Source organism: Eubalaena glacialis, chromosome 12, assembly GCF_028564815.1.
Source record: "Eubalaena glacialis isolate mEubGla1 chromosome 12, mEubGla1.1.hap2.+ XY, whole genome shotgun sequence".
NCBI lineage: Eukaryota > Metazoa > Chordata > Mammalia > Artiodactyla > Balaenidae > Eubalaena > Eubalaena glacialis.
The window spans coordinates 89037691-89058568 of record NC_083727.1 but is presented as its reverse complement, the minus strand read 5'-3'; the positions used below and the strand labels follow the sequence as shown (position 1 = coordinate 89058568).

Genomic DNA, 20878 nt, shown 5'->3' with positions numbered 1-20878 from the left:
TCAGATATCCCATAATCCATTTCTAAATGTAGTTAAGAAGAAAAATGTACTAAGTTTCTACAGAATTGTTTACTGGTTTGAACTTTGATGGGCGTAAAAATAGATCATATTGATGGAAACTTTAAGAAACAGCTATGAAACTCATTTTGTGTCATCTGCAAGAATGTCTTGGAAATGCCCTCCCTAAGAGGACCATCTAGCGACATTTCTGTCTGGCCTTAGTATCAATTGTTCTTTCTCTTGAGTCAATAATGTATTGTTATGTAATGAACACTGCAATGCTTTTCCTCTATACTGCCTGCTACAAATTTAAGATGAAGTTAGTGAACCAACTAAAATCTTTAAGATATGGCATTTTTAACCATATTTTCAAATTCATGTTATAAACCCACTATATTTTTTTCTCTCACTCTTCAACTTTAAGACTAATTTCCTGTATTCTATTTCACTTGTTCTCAAATCTTCCCCAGGACAGGCCTGACTGATATGCACAGATGAGTGGATGGATAACGAAATAGATTAATAGTTCCTTTGGTGTGATTATAGGAAACCAGGACTGGTTTGCTTTAGGACGCCTGCCTTAGCTTTTTGGGGTGATTCTTGATAAGTCTCCTTCATTGAGATTTTAGGGACCCAAAATCCTTGGCAGGAGACACTACAACAGGCAGCATTTTGATAGGGAAATCCAGAACAGGAGATGAGGGGAGAGTCACATGTCATTTGGTAATCAAATGAGTTATTTTATGAGCATGAATAACCAGAAATATATGGGGTGATTATCTGAATTAAGAGATCACATTAAAATGAACGCAGTATGAAGAACAAATACATCTGATAGCAGATTGCTTGAATTTAAATTACAGTTCATCACTGACCAGGTGAGGGGCATAAGCAAGTTATATAACCTCTATTCACACAACTCCCACACATTTAAGTGGAAATAAGAACAATACCTGCCTAGTAAGGTTGTTATGGGGATTACAGAAGTGAGTGGATGTAAGGATAGTAAATACTGGGTAATTCTGATCCAGCTGGTCTGACCTGGAGATAGATAGATAAACCACCCAACAAAATAGGGGATTTTAGAGAACTTCAAGCTTTTTTTCTGAAAATCCCTTGTATCTAAAGTAATAGTAAGAGAGATGCACAGAAACTCAATAAAATGTTTTTCACAGTTAAAGAAAACAATCTATCCTTTTTTCCCCATAAAATGGAAATCTTGCTTTGTTTTGGCATATAAGCTATTGTAGTTATAACTGAGTGGAATAGAAATGCCACCTTCAGGCTCTCAAACAGTTCAGTGACATTATTTTTTTTTTTACTTTGCAAGAAATTGATAAAGATATTTCATAATCCATCAGCTATTAACTTTTCTTAAAGGAGTTCTTTACATTTATTTCTCTTACTAAATCCACATTCTTGTTGTTACATGATTCTTTATTTTTATAGAAAACAACTATTATCTTGTTCAAATATCTTATTCAATTAGAGATACTGATTATAAATTAACTAAAGTATAGTGAAATGTGTTTATTCTAGTTAACTATAAAATATGCTTTGCATAATTTAGTAATTCATGAATCATGGGTAAATGTGTCACAGAAAGCTTTATATATAGCAAAATAAAAACTGAGATTTAAAGGTAACTTTAACTTTGTTTTTTTTTATTATAAAATTGAGAACCATGAATCCTAGTTTACCTAAGGATAGTCACAGAACTAGGCATTTTTATGAACTTCACACTAATCTTGTATACTCATCCCTTTAAATTCAAGTATCTCATAAGCGATGAGATATTTTCACAAAATGTTATTGAAACTGTTACAGTATTTAAAAACAAACAAAAAATCAAATTGAACAATGAACATGGTAAATGAAATCGAAAGAACTTACAATAAAAAACAACAGATTCTCAGAACAGTTCTTACCTTCAACTCTGAAATGCAGACAAACATATTTAAATAGTTTCTTACTTTATTTCTTCTGTTAGTGCCTTAATTTGCTCATACAAAATTTTATTTTTCCTTTTGAGTTTTGTGATTTAATTACAGATTTTATTGGTTCTCCATTGTCTGTATGAATCTTATTTTCATTAATTCCCTGATCCACGTTTCCTCTAAATCTTTCTCTCAATAAATATTATTTTTAGCTCTTATGTTGACCATGTCAAATAATACCTTTAAGCTTCTATTTCTTAATCAAATTTAGATAACTTATCCTGACTTTTATTAAATTTAAGGATATACTGCCCTTACTCTTCACTTTCCCAGTTAACCCATTTCACCTCCAAAATGTTGTGTTTATATTGTCATTATTTGAATACATTAATGTAAGTATAATTAAACCATCTGTGCTTGCTTGAAAAAAGTTGAAAACAAGTCACCAACATTTACTTTATTATGAATATGCAAATACTCTTCACTGAAGAAGTGACACTTGAATTATATTTCTTTTCTGAAGTTTCCTATGTTGCAACCCAAATCCATTTGAAGGACAATATTTCTACCTTTGAGATCACATAGTTTTTTTTTTTTTTACACTGAATCAATTGTTCAAACCAAGTCAAAGTTTTGTTTATTCATACCATGACCTTCTTTGTACATTTTGAAATGTCTGCTCAAATTTCTCAGTGACTTCTTCCTTTGTATATAAAAAGTAAATTAATTTATTAGTAAGTTTTACAAATGTAGTACAGCTTCACATCCACTTTATATGTGGAATGGAGCCACAAAACTATCCTTGAAAAAATAATTTCTTCAGCACTCACTGATTTCATGTTCTAATTTAGATAATGATATTTCCCAGCCATTATCATGTGATATCTTGTCACTGAATTCCCAAATTAGTTTCATATAACATTTCTCTTTTTTCCTTATTGCCCTGATTTATCAGTAGTACATCTTAAAGTAACTTCCTGAGAATGTTTGAGGGAAGGATGTTTTTATTATTTTCACTACTCCAAGTGTTTTTTTTTTTCTCCAGAAACATTTAAAATTTTCTTTCTATCCTTGATGTTTTGAAATTTTGTGGTAATGAAATGACAAGACTAGATCTTTTATTGCTCCTAAATAACAACTCACGTCTCATAAACTGTAGCATATTTCTTCTATCAACTAGCTGACGTTTCTTTTATCTCTGTACTTCCTTTGAATGATGGCATACTTGAATTGGTTTTATATATGACTTCATTTTTCTCTCAGATTTTCCTTTACTACAGTTTTGTAATATATTTTTTAGAGACTCACTCTATTTCCCTACTCTTATAATAGATTTTATTTTCACAATAATACTGTCAATACTAATGAGTCTTTTAAGTTTTTTTGATTATTTCCTTTATGTATCATCTTATTCTCGTTTTGTGGATGTAATATTTGTCCATATTTCCCTGAGGAAAATGAGCATAATTTTTAAAAAAATTCTCTATTGTCCATTGAATTTTCCCAGAAAGGTAACAGAGTTGTTGACCTGTTTCTAGGACTCAACCATGAAGAGCCTCCTCAGCTTTGTCCATGTTTCATCATTACCTTACTCATATTAGCTTTCATCAATGCAAAATTCGTGAAATAGCCATTCCATACAAGACAACTTCCCTTTATCAATCTCTTTCCTCTTGAAGATTATTTTATTTTTTTTTAATTCCTTACTTTACAGAACTTTCCAGAGGGTAGAAAGATAAGTGTTTAGGTTAATTGTGCAATATGGAGCCATTAGTCAGAATATGTAATTAAATACCTTTAGATATGAAAATCAGAAATTTTTGTATTATAAAGAAAATAGTAAACTATTATGCAATGATTGTATGTAAAAATAATGTACACATATATGCATATGAATGGGAAAACTTTCAACAAAATTTCATGAAATTTGTTATAAAATATATAACACTCAGTATATAATATATATAAATATAAAAAATTCAAATTTTAAATTTTCATCCAGATATTGGAATACATAGAAAAATACACAGTATTTTCCTCATTATACTGGAATTATATAGTTCTGTTGTCTTTAATACAATAGATAAACTAAATAAACAACTTTTTCTAAAAACTACACTTGTTAAATTCCCTATGTTTCAATTATTATTTTATTTTAATGACATTAATAACATAAATATGTTCATAATATGATGGCTTTATTTTCCTCATTTGTTTTTAAATAAGACATGCTCCTGGCACTTTGCTAAAGGCTATAATGCAAAACATGACAATAACATTGAATAAAATTGCAGTAAATAGATTTGTATATAAATATACTCCCTCTGCAAATAAAATTTACTGGTATGTGTTGTGATTACCAATATACATTCATTTCCTAAAAGTATCAGGCATGGAATAAATAATCTAAAATTATTCCTAAATTTTGCACCTGAGGAGAATTTAGTTAACTATTATTGAATATATGAATTATTATATTACTGATAATAACATTTTAATTGGAGAAGAATTTAGTGCTTTGAGGTGTTTAATTTGAGAAAACAATATGACTAGGAATAAGTTTGACACAAATACTAGGAATTAAATCAAAAGCCAGTACCAGAACTATGGTTGTAGGGAATATGTTTACAGGAGTGTAAGAAAAGCCCTGAATGCAGAGGACACAGGAGGAAAACAGGATGAATGGTTAATGCTTGGGAAAATCCAAGAGGCTAGGTGGGAAAGAGAGAAAGAGAAAAATAAGTTAATGAAGATAGAAATGGGTGCCTAGAAATATGATTAAAACCCAACTTCATGTTATGCAACAAAAGCCAATGATTTGGAAGCAAAGTTAACTTTTATGGGATTATTTAGTGTTTCAGTGAGTGCTAGTGGATTCTGACTATGATATGTAATTTCTATTGATCTATCTTCAAATTCACTGATTATTTATTCTGCTCCATAACATCTGCTATTAAGCCCAATTAGAAAACTTTTCTCTTCAGTTATTTGAATTTTCAAGTATAGAACTTCCCTTTATTTATTTTATAGTTTTTATTTCCCTATAGGAATCCCATATTTATTGTGTCCTTGTCATTCTATTTTAATTTAATTATTTAAATGTAGTTTCCTTTAATACTTTTAACATATTGATATTTATAGCAGCTGTTTTGGAGATTTTGTCTGCTAAAGTTAATATCTTTAACCAGATTTGAAAATCTGACATGAACAAGGGAAGCCAGATAGCAGACAAGGGCACACTGTCTACTATCACAGCATCCATGGGAGGGATGCCCTGACACTGAGGAACACAGATGCTGGGGCCCTTGACAACTGGGTGATTGTCCTGATGCTGCCACCTGCAGAAAAAATGAATTCTCCTTCCCCATTTTCATCCATTACCAGTGTCCTTTCAAATCTCATGGTGGGTCCATGATACTAGCCAGCTTTATATTGCATACTCACATTTAGGGGTATCTGAGACCGGGAAAGAAAATATCTTGCATTTTCACCTTCTATATTGAGAGGTGATCTCTAACTTTATCAAAGAGTCATTGAGTAGATAATTCTCCAGGTACAAGGGAGTTCAGATGATGAGTACCACAAGTAAACAGAAGACAAATCTCACTACATGTTCTATCCTTAAAATTTTTGCTGGGGGGAGGGGCAAGATGGCGGAAGAGTAAGACGCGGAGATCACCTTCCTCCCCACAGATACATGAGAAATACATCTACACGTGGAACTGCTCCTACAGAACACCCACTGAACGCTGGCAGAAGACGTCAGACCTCCCAAAAGGCAAGAAAATCCCCACGTACTTGGGTAGGGCAAAAGAAAAAAGAAATAGCAGAGACAAAAGAATAGGGACGGGACCTGCACCAGTGGGAGGGAGCTGTGAAGGAGGAAAGGTTTCCACACACTAGGAAGCCCTTTCGTGGGCAGAGACTGCGGGTAGCAGAGGGGGGAAGCTTCGGAGCCACGGAGGAGAGCGCAGACACATTGGTGCGGAGGGCAAAGCGGAGATTCCCGCACAGAGGAGCGGTGCCGACCAGCACTCACCAGCCCGAGAGGCTTGTCTGCTCAGCCGCCGGGGCGGGCGGGGCCTGGGAGCTGGGGCTCGGGCTTCGGTGCTAGCCGGGAGGGAGTCCGGGAAAAAGACTGCAGCTGCCAAAGAGGCAAGAGAATTTTTCTTGCCTCTTTGTTTCGCGGCGCGCAAGGAGAGGGGATTCAGAGCGCCGCCTAAACGAGCTCCAGAGACGGGCGCTAGCCGTGGCTATCAGCGCGGATCCCACAGCAACAGGGACTCAGAGGGAAAAACGGAGAGATTCCCGCACAGAGGCTCGGCGCCGAGCAGCACTCACCAGCCCGAGAGGCTTGTCTGCTCACCCGCCGGGGCGGGCGGGGGCTGGGAGCTGAGGCGCGGGCTTTGGTCGGATCCCAGGGAGAGGACTGGGGTTGGCTGCGTGAACACAGCCTGAAGGGTCTAGCGCACCACAACTAGCCGGGAGTGTGCACGAGAAAAAGTCTGCAGCTGCCGAAGAGGCAGGAGACATTTCTTGCCTCTTTGTTTCGCGGCGTGCAAGGAGAGGGGATTCAGAGCGCCACTTAAATTAACTCCAGAGACGGGCGCGAGCCACGGCTATCAGCGCGGACCCCAGAGACGGGCATGAGACGCTAAGGCTGCTGCTGCCGCCACCAAACAGCCTGTGGGCGAGCACAGGTCATTCTCCACACCGCCCCTCCCGGGAGCCTGTGCAGCCCGCCACGGCCAGGCTCCCGTAATCCGGGGACAACTTCCCCGGGAGAGCGCACGGCGCGCCTCAGGCTGCTGCAACGTCACGCCGGCTTCTGCCGCCGCAGGCTTGCCCCGCCTCCTCCGTACCGCTCCCTCCCCCCGGCCTGACTGAGCCAGAGCCCCCGAAGCAGCTGCTCCTTTAACCCCGTTCTGTCTGGGTGGGGAACAGACGCCCTCAGGGGACCTACATGCAGAGGCGGGTCCAAATCCAAAGCTGAACCCCGGGAGCTGTACGAACAAAGAAGAGAAAGGGAAATCTCTCCCAGCAGCCTCAGAAGCAGCGGATTAAAGCTCCACAAACAACTTGATGTGCCTGCATCTGTTGAATACCTGAATAGACAACGAATCATCCCAAATTTAGGAGATGGACTTTGGGAGCAGGATATATTAACTTTTCCCCTTTTCCTTTTTTTCGTGAGTGTAGATGTGTATGCTTCTGGGTGAGATTTTGTCTGTATAGCTTTGCTCTCACCGTTAGTCCTAGGGTTAGGTCCGTCCGTTTTTTTTTTTTTTTTTTTTGGCTTAAAAATTTTTTTTTTTCCCTAATAAATGTTTTCTTAATAATTTTTTCCTTATTTTCTATTTTTAAAAAAATTTTTAATAAGTTTTTTCATATTTTTTATTTTAAAAAATTAAAAAAATTTTTTTCTTAATAAATTTTTTCTAAATAATTTTTTTCTTATTTTTAGTATAAAAAATTAATAAATCTATTTTTAAAAATTAAAAAAAATTTTTTTTCTTAATAAATTTACTCTTAATAATTTTTTTTTCTTATTTTTTAATATAATTGCTTTATTTTATTTTATTTTATCCTCTTTTTTTCTTTCTTTCCATTTTTTCTCCCTTTTATTCTGAGCCGTGTGGATGAAAGGCTCTTGGTGCTCCAGCCAGGCATCAGGGCTGTGCCTCTGAGGTGGGAGAGCCAACTTCAGGACACTGGTCCACAAGAGACCTCCCAGCTCCACGTAATACCAAACGGCGAAAATCTCTCACAGATCTCCATCTCAACATCAAGACCCAGCTTCACTCAACGACCAGCAAGCTACAGTGCTGGACACCCTATGCCAAACAACTAGCAAGAGAGGAACACAGCCCCATCCATTAACAGAGAGGCTGCCTAAAATCATAATAAGGCCACAGACACCCCAAAACACACCACCAGACGTGGACGAACCCACCAGAAAGACAACATCCAGCCTCATCCACCAGAACACAGGCACTAATTCCCTCCACCAGGAAACCTACACAACCCACTGAACCAACCTTAGCCACTGGGGACAGATACCAAAAACAACGGGAACTACGAACCTGCAGCCTGTGAAAAGGAGACCCCAAACACAGTAAGATAAGCAAAATGAGAAGACAGAAAAACACACAGCAGATGAAGGAGCAGGGTCAAAACACACCAGACCTAACAAATGAAGAGGAAATAGGTAGTCTACCTGAAAAAGAATTCAGAATAATGATAGTAAGGATGATCCAAAGTCTTGGAAATAGAATAGACAAAATGCAAGAAACATTTAACAAGGACGTAGAAGAACTAAAGAAGAACCAAGCAACAATGAACAACACAATAAATGAAATTAAAAATACTCTAGAAGGGATCAATAGCAGAATAACTGAGGCAGAAGAACGGATAAGTGACCTGGAAGATAAAATGGTGGAAATAACTACTGCAGAGCAGAATAAAGAAAAAAGAATGAAAAGAACTGAGGACAGTCTCAGAGACCTCTGGGACAACATTAAACGCACCAACATTCGAATTATAGGGGTCCCAGAAGAAGAAGAGAAAAAGAAAGGGACTGAGAAAATATTTGAAGAGATTATAGTTGAAAACTTCCCTAATATGGGAAAGGAAATAGTTAATCAAGTCCTGGAAGCACAGAGAGTCCCATACAGGATAAATCCAAGGAGAAACACACCAAGACACATATTAATCAAACTATCAAAAATTAAATATAAAGAAAACATATTAAAAGCAGCAAGGGAAAAACAACAGATAACACACAAGGGCATCCCCATAAGGTTAACAGCTGATCTTTCAGCAGAAACGCTGCAAGCCAGAAGGGAGTGGCAAGATATACTTAAAGTGATGAAGGAGAAAAACCTACAACCAAGATTACTCTACCCAGCAAGGATCTCATTCAGATTTGATGGAGAAATTAAAACCTTTACAGACAAGCAAAAGCTGAGAGAGTTCAGCACTACCAAACCAGCTTTACAACAAATGCTAAAGGAACTTCTCTAGGCAAGAAACACAAGAGAAGGAAAACACCTACAATAACAAACCCAAAACATTTAAGAAAATGGGAATAGGAACATACATATCGATAATTACCTTAAATGTAAATGGATTAAATGCTCCCACCAAAAGACACAGACTGGCTGAATGGATACAAAAACAAGACCCATATATATGCTGTCTACAAGAGACCCACTTCAGACCTAGAGACACATACAGACTGAAAGTGAGGGGATGGAAAAAGATATTCCATGCAAATGGAAATCAAAAGAAAGTTGGAGTAGCAATTCTCATATCAGACAAAATAGACTTTAAAATAAAGACAATTACAAGAGACAAAGACGGACACTATATAATGATCAAGGGATCGATCCAAGAGGAAGGTATAACAATTGTAAATATTTATGCACCCAACATAGGAGCACCTCAATACATAAGGCAAATACTAACAGCCATAAAAGGGGAAATCGACAGTAACACAATCATAGTAGGGGACTTTAACACCCCACTTTCACCAATGGACAGATCATCCAAAATGAAAATAAATAAGGAAACACAAGCTTTAAATGATACATTAAACAAGATGGACTTAATTGATATTTATAGGACATTCCACCCAAAAACAACAGAATACACATTTTTCTCAAGTGCTCATGGAACATTCTCCAGGATAGATCATATCTTGGGTCACAAATCAAGCCTTGGTAAATTTAAAAAAATTGAAATCGTATCAAGTATCTTTTCCGACCACAACGCTATGAGACTAGATATCAATTACAGGAAAAGATCTGTAAAAAATACAAACACATGGAGGCTACACAATACACTACTTAATAACGAAGTGATCACTGAAGAAATCAAAGGGGAAATCAAAAAATACCTAGAAACAAATGACAATGGAGACATGACGATCCAAAACCTATGGGATGCAGCAAAAGCAGTTCTAAGAGGGAAGTTTATAGCAATACAAGCCTACATCAAGAAACAGGAAACATCTCGAATAAACAACCTAACCTTGCACCTAAAGCAATTAGAGAAAGAAGAACAAAAAAACCCCAAAGCTAGCAGAAGGAAAGAAATCATAAAGATCAGATCAGAAATAAATGAAAAAGAAATGAAGGAAACAATAGCAAAAATCAATGAAACTAAAAGCTGGTTCTTTGAGAAGATAAACAAAATTGATAAACCATTAGCCAGACTCATCAAGAGAAAAAAGGAGAAGACTCAAATTAATAGAATTAGAAATGAAAAAGGAGAAGTAACCACTGACACTGCAGAAATACAAACGATCATAAGAGATTACTACAAGCAACTCTATGCTAATAAAATGGACAACCTGGAAGAAATGGACAGATTCTTAGAAATGCACAACCTGCCGAGACTGAACCAGGAAGAAATAGAAAATATGAACAGACCAATCACAAGCACTGAAATTGAAACTGTGATTAAAAATCTTCCAACACACAAAAGCCCAGGACCAGATGGCTTCACAGGCGAATTCTATCAAACATTTAGAGAAGAGCTAACACCTATCCTTCTCAAACTCTTCCAAAATATTGCAGAGGGAGGAACACTCCCCAACTCATTCTACGAGGCCACCATCACCCTGATACCAAAACCAGGCAAAGATGTCACAAAGAAAGAAAACTACAGGCCAATATCACTGATGAACATAGATGCAAAAATCCTCAACAAAATACTAGCAAACAGAATCCAACCGCACATTAAAAGGATCATACACCATGATCAAGTGGGGTTTATTCCAGGAATGCAAGGATTCTTCAATATACGCAAATCAATCAACGTGATACATCATATTAACAAATTGAAGGAGAAAAACCATATGATCATCTCAATAGATGCAGAGAAAGCTTTCGACAAAATTCAACACCCATTTATGATAAAAGTCCTGCAGAAAGTAGGCATAGAGGGAACTTTCCTCAACATAATAAAGGCCGTATATGACAAACCCACAGCCAACATTGTCCTCAATGGTGAAAAACTGAAACCATTTCCACTAAGATCAGGAACAAGACAAGGTTGCCCACTCTCACCACTATTATTCAACATAGTTTTGGAAGTGTTAGCCACAGCAATCAGAGATGAAAAAGAAATAAAAGGAATCCAAATCGGAAAAGAAGAAGTAAAGCTGTCACTGTTTGCAGATGACATGATACTATACATAGAGAATCCAAAAGATGCTACCAGAAAACTACTAGAGCTAATCAATGAATTTGGTAAAGTAGCAGGATACAAAATTAATGCACAGAAATCTCTTGCATTCCTGTATACTAATGATGAAAAATCTGAAAGTGAAATTAAGAAAACACTCCCGTTTACCATTGCAACAAAAAGAATAAAATACCTAGGAATAAACCTACCTAAGGAGACAAAAGACCTGTATGCAGAAAATTATAGGACACTGATGAAAGAAATTAAAGATGATACAAATAGATGGAGAGATATACCATGTTCTTGGATTGGAAGAATAAACATTGTGAAAATGACTCTGCTACCCAAAGCAATCTACAGATTCAATGCAATCCCTATCAAACTACCACTGGCATTTTTCACAGAACTAGAACAAAAAATTTCACAATTTGTATGGAAACACAAAAGACCCCGAATAGCCAAAGCAATCTTGAGAACGAAAAATGGAGCTGGAGGAATCAGGCTCCCTGACTTCAGACTATATTACAAAGCTACAGTAATCAAGACAGTTTGGTACTGGCACCAAAACAGAAATATAGATCAATGGAACAGGATAGAAAGCCCAGAGATAAGCCCACGCACATATGGTCACCTTATCTTTGATAAAGGAGGCAAGCATATACAGTGGAGAAAAGACAGCCTCTTCAATAAGTGGTGCTGGGAAAATTGGACAGGTACATGTAAAAGTATGAAATTAGAACACTCCCTAACACCATACACAAAAATAAACTCAAAATGGATTAAAGACCTAAGTGTAAGGCCAGACACTATCAAACTCTTAGAGGAAAACATAGGCAGAACACTGTATGACATAAGTCACAGCAAGATCCTTTTTGACCCAGGTCCTAGAGAAATGGAAATAAAAACACAAATAAACAAATGGGACCTAATGAAACTTAAAAGCTTTTGCACAGCAAAGGAAACCATAAACAAGACCAAAAGACAACCCTCAGAATGGGAGAAAATATTTGCAAATGAAGCAACGGACAAAGGATTAATCTCCAAGATTTACAAGCAGCTCATGCAGCTCAATAACAAAAAAACAAACAACCCAATCCAAAAATGGGCAGAAGACCTAAATAGACATTTCTCCAAAGAAGAGATACAGATTGCCAACAGACACATGAAAGAATGCTCAACATCATTAATCATTAGAGAAATGCAAATCAAAACTACAATGAGGTATCATCTCACACCGGTCAGAATGGCCATCATCAAAAAATCTAGAAACAATAAATGCTGGAGAGGGTGTGGAGAAAAGGGAACACTCTTGCACTGTTGGTGGGAATGTAAATTGATACAGCCACTATGGAGAACAGTATGGAGGTTCCTTAAAAAACTAAAAATAGAACTACCATATGACCCAGCAATCCCACTACTGGGCATATACCCTGAGAAAACCATAATTCAGAAAGAGTCATGTACCAAAATGTTCATTGCAGCTCTGTTTACAATAGCCAGGACATGGAAGCAACCTAGGTGTCCATCATCGGATGAATGGATAAAGAAGATGTGGCACATATATACAATGGAATATTACTCAGCCATAAAAAGAAATGAAATGGAGGTGTTTGTAATGAGGTGGATGGAGTTAGAGTCTGTCATACAGAGTGAAGTAAGTCAGAAAGAGAAAAACAAATACAGTATGCTAACACATATATATGGAATCTAAGGGAAAAAAAAAAAAAGAGGTCATGAAGAACCTAGTGGCAAGATGGGAATAAAGACACAGACCTACTAGAGAATGGACTTGAGGATATGGGGAGGGGGAGGTGTAAGATGTGACAGGGTGAGAGAGTGTCATGGACATATATACACTACCAAGTGTAAAATAGATAACTAGTGGGAAGCAGCCGCATAGCACGGGAAGATCAGCTCGGTGCTTTGTGGCCGCCTGGGGGGGTGGGATGGGGAGGGTGGGAGGGAGGGAGATGCAGGAGGGAGGAGATATGGCAGCATGTGTGTGTGTGTAGCTGATTCACTTTGTTGTAGGGCAGAGGCTGGCACACCATTGTGGGGCAATTGTACTTCAATAAAGATGTTTAAAAAAAAAAAAAAATTTTTGCTAAAAACATATCATCTTTTTCTCATAGGGAATGTCTAAAGTAATTTTTGAAAATGAGAATAATTTAGCTTACAGTAATCATTGGAAGAAGTCATCAAGAGGATGTGACTGCCGGTTGACCAGAGAACTGGACCCAGGCAATGAGAGGCCCCTCATCCCCTCCCCTGTCCTAGAAATGTATGATCTGCCAACTATTCCCACATTAGGAGCTGTTTCAAGGATGCAGCCTTGAGAGAGGAAGGTGCTGTTAAGACCATCTGCACTGGACCCAGTTACAGCCTCTATATAAACTTTTAAGATTCTGGTGGGTGAGTGCTGAAATCTAGTCATCTTGTGGCACACAAGACAAGCCTCATAAGTGAGTTTCCTTGCATATTAAACCTGCTGCCTTCCAATCTGGAAAGATCTGCCTCTTTCTTTGATCTCTCCTTGCCCTCTGTGTACTGGGGCCAATTTGTGAACCAACAGTAATTTAACGAAACAAGGATGTCAATATGTATAACAGACAGTTTTTGAAGGAAAAGACATCAAAGGAAAGTCAACTTGATTAACACTGCACAGTTATGTATAAACAGTCATATATGAGTTTAATTTTAAGAAGATAATGGACTTTTTGAACTCTCCTAGGTTCACTGAGATGAGAATCAAGCCACAGTTGCAGTCCCGTCAGAACAAAAACAGAAAAAGTAAAAGTCTAGTTGATAGCATTAGACAATGTATTGATATTTTGCAGACAAGTTGAAAATCTCATATATTCTGAACATAACGTTAGACTTAGTTGTAAGTTCCATCATTGACACGTTTATAATGAAGTAAATCCTTGGCTTGTTTCTAACTGAGACTGTGAGATTGAGGTACATGAGTCCCTAAGTGATGCCTGGGCAAATGGGAGCACTTGTGTTGATCTTCACACACCTTTTCCTGCCTGTGTCAGAATGGATTTCAGGGTGGGCACAACTGCTAACCAAAATTATGATAATCAAATGTTAATTTGAGGTGGAAGTAATTCCTTATTTTTAGAAGATACAATTCATCTCATACACATGCATATTAATTTTTTCCAGGAGAATATTTGAACATATAATAACTGCTTGGATTATCTTACTACATCTTCACATCATCACAGAAATAGATATATTTAGAGTTGAATGAATATTTTGCTTTTGTAAATGAGCCAGTTTTTTAGAATTATTTGCTGTAAGTCCATTACACTTATGTTTAAAACTTGTAATATTTTTTTTACACCACACCCATTCTGTTACCATAGTAACATGGTAACTCTTACAGGAGTCCTTGTCAATACAGTATATCACTTATTTTGATGAGCTATAATGTGTTAAAATATTTGTGTAGTTTTGTGTGTGTGTGTGTGTGTGTGTGTGTGTGTTTTACATTAGGAGGAAACTCTAATAATAGACAGACTTTTACTTTCCAAGATTGGAAAAAGTAGCAGAACTCTTAATACTTTCCTTATATGCAAGCACATACCATCTAACTGCCATCATTACAAGTTAAAATGTTCTCAGTATCCAACTCCCACGAACTGTTCCTAATTCTACTCCTATGGGAATGATTGAAAAATAAAAGTACTGCATAACTTTTAGGCAATGAGAAAGTCATATTTGTTTTGAAAACCATGAATCCAACAGTGTTTTTTTTTCCTATTAAACCTAAGAGACTGGTTTTATGTGGTTAACCTTCTTAAGAATAATAATCCTCAGGAAATATGTGGCCACTTATATAAACTTAATGTACTATTTATCATGAACAAAAACTTGAGAAGATTTAAAATTACATGACAGATAGCAAGGTCTTCTGGAGAGATGAATTTTGGTATATCCCTGACTACAAAGAACAAACCCAGGTTTTTAAATGTGCCATATTTTTTTCACAGTTGATCCATAAGGCAAATTACCAAATAAACATTTTTAAGGTATAAACAAAGTTTTGTTTTATTATTCATTTTAATTTCATGTTAATTATTAATCAATGTATTTAAATTCATTTTTAGTGTTAGTTTTCACCTTTTCTTCACTTTCACTTGATGTTCTAATGTCATATTGTCACTTAATATTTTATTTTGTCCGTGAAAATAGTAATGCAAATAGATTTTCTATTTAATTACACATGCTCTTTCCTGTTTAGATATATGTTACATTAATTTTTCTCCAGCCCAGATTCATTTCACCATATTAGAGAAAAACATTTTAATAATATTAGGAAGATTTCCACTCATCTAATTTATAAGTACAATGTGTTATGTGTCAATGTCATTTTTTTCTATTTTTGTTAAATATTGTCAAAAAACTAGTTATCAGAAGTCAATAATCAATTCAGTGTCAGTTTAGGCTACATTTTTTAACTCTCTGCAAACTGACAAACAATCCAAGTGATATAATATGAAAAGTCAGTTTTAGCAACACAAGTTCTAGGTGGAGCACTAATGGGAAGTCTGCACAGCAGAATAGTTAAAAGGAAATATTAGGACTAGATAGTGACTGGACATTTCTGTTTTCCTTTCTTTCCATATAGTCCTGCTTTACAAAATTAATAGAAAGAAACGTGATTCATCACCTTGCCTCCAGAGCAGTACATCTACAGAATTCATGGATAAATTCAAATGCATCTGTCCTACTGGTTTTATTGGTAAGTACCATTTGACAACTGTGCCTTTATAAAGAGCATTTCACCCTGGGGGACATATGACAGGATGTTATTGATTCACTAGTATTTCCTTTTTGTTCCTCTTTAAATTTCCTTTAGCTTAACGTTTGATTTGCATTCCAATAACCTGAAACATCTATTCTACCTCTAGACTCCAAATCAGAAGATAAATTAGTTCACATCTAAGCAGTTTTTATCCACCAACTCAGAGATTAGTCTGCATTGAGTAATTCCAAGAGAAGTTGTTGCAGTCTGTAGTAAGATGAGCCCTGACACTAATATATGTGGCATTCTTATCTCATGAATTTCATCTCAAACATCATCCCCTTAAGGGTTAAAATGCTTGAGCAAATTTAAGAGTTATAACCTGGTACCTGTTTGACTTATTGAAACTTAAAATCTGTTAACTTTTTTTCAAAGGTACAAGATATGAAATAGATAGATGTAGATGAGTGTGCTTCACATCCCTGCAAGAATGGAGCCACCTGCATTGGCCATGCTGGTAATCACTCCTGTCAATGTGTGGCTCCATTTAAAGGTAATGACCACCGAGAGAGAAGAAAAAGCAAACATAATTAACTTTAAAGAGCATTTGTGTCTCTTGTCTGATCTAATTTCAGTCTCCCAACAACATTATGGGTTCTTCATTTCCTTAAAGTCAGCTTCTAAAGTGACCAACCAATTATCCCTTAGGCAAAAACGAGAGTGAAATATGCTTTGTTTATACACCCACTAAAACAGTCAAGTTTCTTAATTTTTTATTAGAAAGACCACCTTACAAGCAAATGGTAAAATAAAAAGTAAGGAAGAAAATAACCAGGCTATCATGTTATATTTGAAATACTGTTCCTATTATTCAATTTCTCATGAAATTGTCAAGGTTTTCTTTTTCTTTCTTTCTAAAGTAACCATTTATCTAATTTTTGAATATAGCTATATTGTGCTTAACATAGAGTAAGCCATTAACTGATACTTTTAATCTGGTTTCAACTTTGATGATACTTTTTTAGCTTCAGCTAAGGAATTATTTTTTTTTTTAAAAACTAAAATGTATGGTTTGCCTTGTAAAATATATGTTTTGATAAATTGTTGTGCAAGCTAGTATACAGAAAGTCAATCACTGGATACTTCCTTGAACTTTAGTATATTTTTCTACACCATGGAATTTAAAAACTGTGTCATTCAGGGTTCTCCAGAGAAAGAGAACCAATGGGAGTTATATCTATATATCTATAACTATATACTTAGACAGACATGATCATGAGAGCTTTCATCCTTCATTACTGTGTGGGCCAATTCCTCATAATGAATCTCCATGATAAGATATAGTGCCATGATCTGCTGTCTGTCTGCAAGCTGAGACCCAGGAAAGTGGTGGTGAAATTCCAGTCTAATTTGAAGCCCTGAGAATCAGGGGAGCCAGTGGTGTGAATCCCAGTCCAAGGACAGGAGAAAACCAACGTCCCAGCTCAAGCAGGCAGGCAGAAAAGGAACACATTTTCCCTTCCTTCATGTTTTGTTCTACTCAGACCCTCAGCAGATTGAATAATGCTCACTCAGTAGCTGGGAGGATCATCTACTTTACTGGGTCCACTGATTCAAATGCTAATCTCATCAGGGAGCACCCTCACAGACACACCAGAAAACACATTTAATCTGGGCACCCTACGGCCAGTCAAGTTAACACATACAAGTAACCACCTTGCTGCTCAACTTAATGTAATTCAATGAGATATTCTTACACGTTGTACCTAATTTTCTTAGAGAGTATCTTCTAAAATTATTAATCAAAAATATGATTGCTTGATTAACTTCAAATATTTAGCATATATTTAAACTCACTAAATTACAGTGTTCTTATCTGTTACATGGAGATTAAAAATATTTACCTCATTGATTTGAATGTGAATTAAATGAGATAAGTCATATAAATACCCCATTGCCTGTTGGAAATTAACATTCTTCAAGTGTTTAATTGTAATTTTAAATAATTTTTTAACACATATATGTAAAATCCATACAGTAGGTAATATTTTATAATGTTTGGGTAGTAGGATTCAAAACATATTTATTTATACATCTTTAAAGATGCATAGAGAATAGTCTAAACAATCCCAATCAATAAAAAACTTAGATTTTATTTTAAAAATAGCAAAGTTTACCCAGTGCTTAAATGTCTGTTTCTTATACCAGTCTCAGTGAAAGGAACCAGATCTCCTTAGAGATCTAGCTGATTCTGGGACTATGACACGGAATGTACAAATGGGCGTGGAGAATTTTATAATACTAGAAAGCAATGAAGTACTCAGAAAACAAAACCATGAGAGTATCTCAAAGGAACACAGGAGCCAACTGAAGATACTCTTAATGACCAGAATCCTTTGAGCAGCAAAATACAGGAGTATTGGTTTATTATCCAAAATATAAAATAAATACCCATGAGTCCACACTGATAAAAGTAAATGATAGATATATAAGTAAATAAATAGGAATAATAGACACATCTTCTATATAGAATTATTCCAAATCATTTGGGCAGATACTTTGCACTCAAGGAGGTTGAACATAACTTCCCACCCCTTAAGTTTGTGCTGTAACTAGTGACTACCTTCCAAAGAGTACAGTATGGAAATGGGGTGTAGGGGGAGAGTAACTTTTCAGAGCAGAAATCTGACAAAAACTGCCTAAGCCAAGTGATCAAAGTTAATATCAACCGTGATAAGTCATGTTAATAGCAAAACTTTCAATATGAGGTAATGAGAATGTCACTTTATCTTTATGATCTTCAGCTTGAAATCATATTGCCCCAGTCTAACCATGAGAAAACCATCAGACAAGTCCCAATTGAGGGACACTCTACAAAATTCCTGGTTAGTACTCCTTACAACTGTTAAAGTGTCAAAAACAAGGAAAGTCTGAGGAACTCTCAGGAGACATGATGACTGAAAGTAGTGAGGTGTTCTGGATTGGATCCTGGAAAGGAAAACAGCATTAGGTCAAAACTAAGGAAATCCAAATAAAATATGGGCTTTAATTAAAAATTATGTATCAATGTCAGTTCATTAGTTGTGAAAAACTTAACATAATAGCACAAGATGTTTATAGTAGTGGAAACTGGTTGCAGTGTCCAGTTTCTCTTCACTATCTTTGTGACGTTTAAGTAAATCTAAAACTATTCTAAAATAAAGAAGTTTAATTAAGAAATGAATGATTACAAATAAATGATTTCTAATTCAAAATAATTTACGCTTGAAGAAAACAGAAAAAATGTAAAATATAGTCATTTTAGGTAATCCTAAATGGTTTAACATTTTATATATACAATTTTATTTTGATTAATATCTGTGACTATTATAGAAATGACTACAGTCATACCTTGTTTTACTGCTATTCATAGATATTGCATTTTTCACAAAATGAAGGTTTGTGGCATCCCTGTGTAAGCAAGTCTATTGGCACCATTTTTCTAACAGCATTTGCTCACTTTGTGACTCTGTGTCACAATTTAGTAATTCTGGAAATATTTCAAGCTTTTCATTATTATTATATTTGTTATGATGAGCTGTGATTAGTGATCTTTGATGTTACTATTATCATTGTTTTGGGGCTCCAAGAATTGCACAAATATAAGAAGGTGAACTTAATCAGTAAATATTGTGTGTGTTCTGACTATTCCACTGACTAGTCATTCCCTAGTTTCTCTCCCTCTCCTCAGGCCTCCCTATACCCTGAGACACATCAATATTGAAATTAGGCCAATTAATAACCTCTAAGTGTTCAAGTGAAAGGAAGAGTCATGTGTCTCTTCCTTTAAATCAAAAGCTAGAAATAATTAACCTTAGTGAGGAAGGCATGTTGAAAACTGAGAAAGGCTGAAAGCTAGGCCTCTTACACCAAAAATTCAAGTTGTGGATGCAAAGGAAAAGTTCTTGAAGGAAGTTAAATGTGCTGCTCCAGTGAACACACAAATGGTAAGAAAGTGAAACAGCCTTATTGCTGATATGGGGAAAGTTTTAGTAGTCTGGATACAAGATCAAACCAGCCACAACATTCTCTTAAGCCAAAGTCTGATCCAGAACAAGGCCTTATTAACTCTCTTCTATTTTGTAAAGGCTGAGAGAGGTGGGAAGATATAGAAGGAAAGCTTGAAGCTAGCAGAGGTTGGTTCATGTGGTTAAAGGAAAGAAGTCATCTCCATAACATAGAAGTGCAAGGTGAAGCAGCAAGTGCTGATATAGAAGCTGCAGCAAGTTATCCAGAAGATTTAGCTAAGATAATTCATGAGGGTAGCTACCCCAAACAGCAGGTTTTCAATTTTGTCAAAACAGCCTTCTTTTGGAAGAAGATGCCATCTAGGACATTCATAGCTAGAGAGGAGAAGTCAGTGCCTGGTTTCAAAGCTTCAAAGGACAGGCTGATACTCTTGTTAGGGGCTAATGTAGCGTGTGACTTAACTGGAAGCCAATGCTCATTCACCATTCTGAAAATCCTAGGGCCCTTGAGAATTATGCTAAATCTCTTCTGCCTGTGCTCTGTAAATGGAACAACAAAGTTTGCATGACAGTACATCTGTTTACAACATGGTTTACTGAATATTTTAAGCTCACTGTTGAGGGCTACTGCTCAGGGAAAAAAATATTGCCTTCAAAATATCACTGTTCATTGACAGTGCACCTTGTCACCCAAGAGCTCTGATGGAGATGGACACTGGGATGAATGGTTTTCATGCCTGCTTACACAACATCCATTCTGCAGCCCATGGATCAAGGAGTCATTTTGACTTTCAGGTCTCATGATTTAAGACATACATTTTTGTAAGACTATAGTTGCCATAGATAGTGATCCCTCTGATGGGTCTGGGCAGAGTTAATTGAAAACCTTCTGGAAAGAATTCACCATTCTAGATGTCACTGAGAACATTCATGATTCCTGGGAAGAGGTCAAAACATTAACATTAACAGGAGTTTGGAAGAAGTCAATTCCA

General features: G+C 36.2%; 1 protein-coding gene across 1 annotated transcript in view; it reads left to right on the top strand.

Moving 5' to 3' along the window:
• The window catches only part of EYS (eyes shut homolog), a 1734738-nt gene that overhangs the window by 393829 nt on the left and 1320031 nt on the right, over positions 1–20878 (top strand). Inside the window, exon 11 of the mRNA XM_061207220.1 lies at positions 16333–16432. Coding sequence (XP_061063203.1) covers positions 16333–16432 — 100 coding nt within the window. The remainder of the gene's footprint in view (positions 1–16332; positions 16433–20878) is intronic.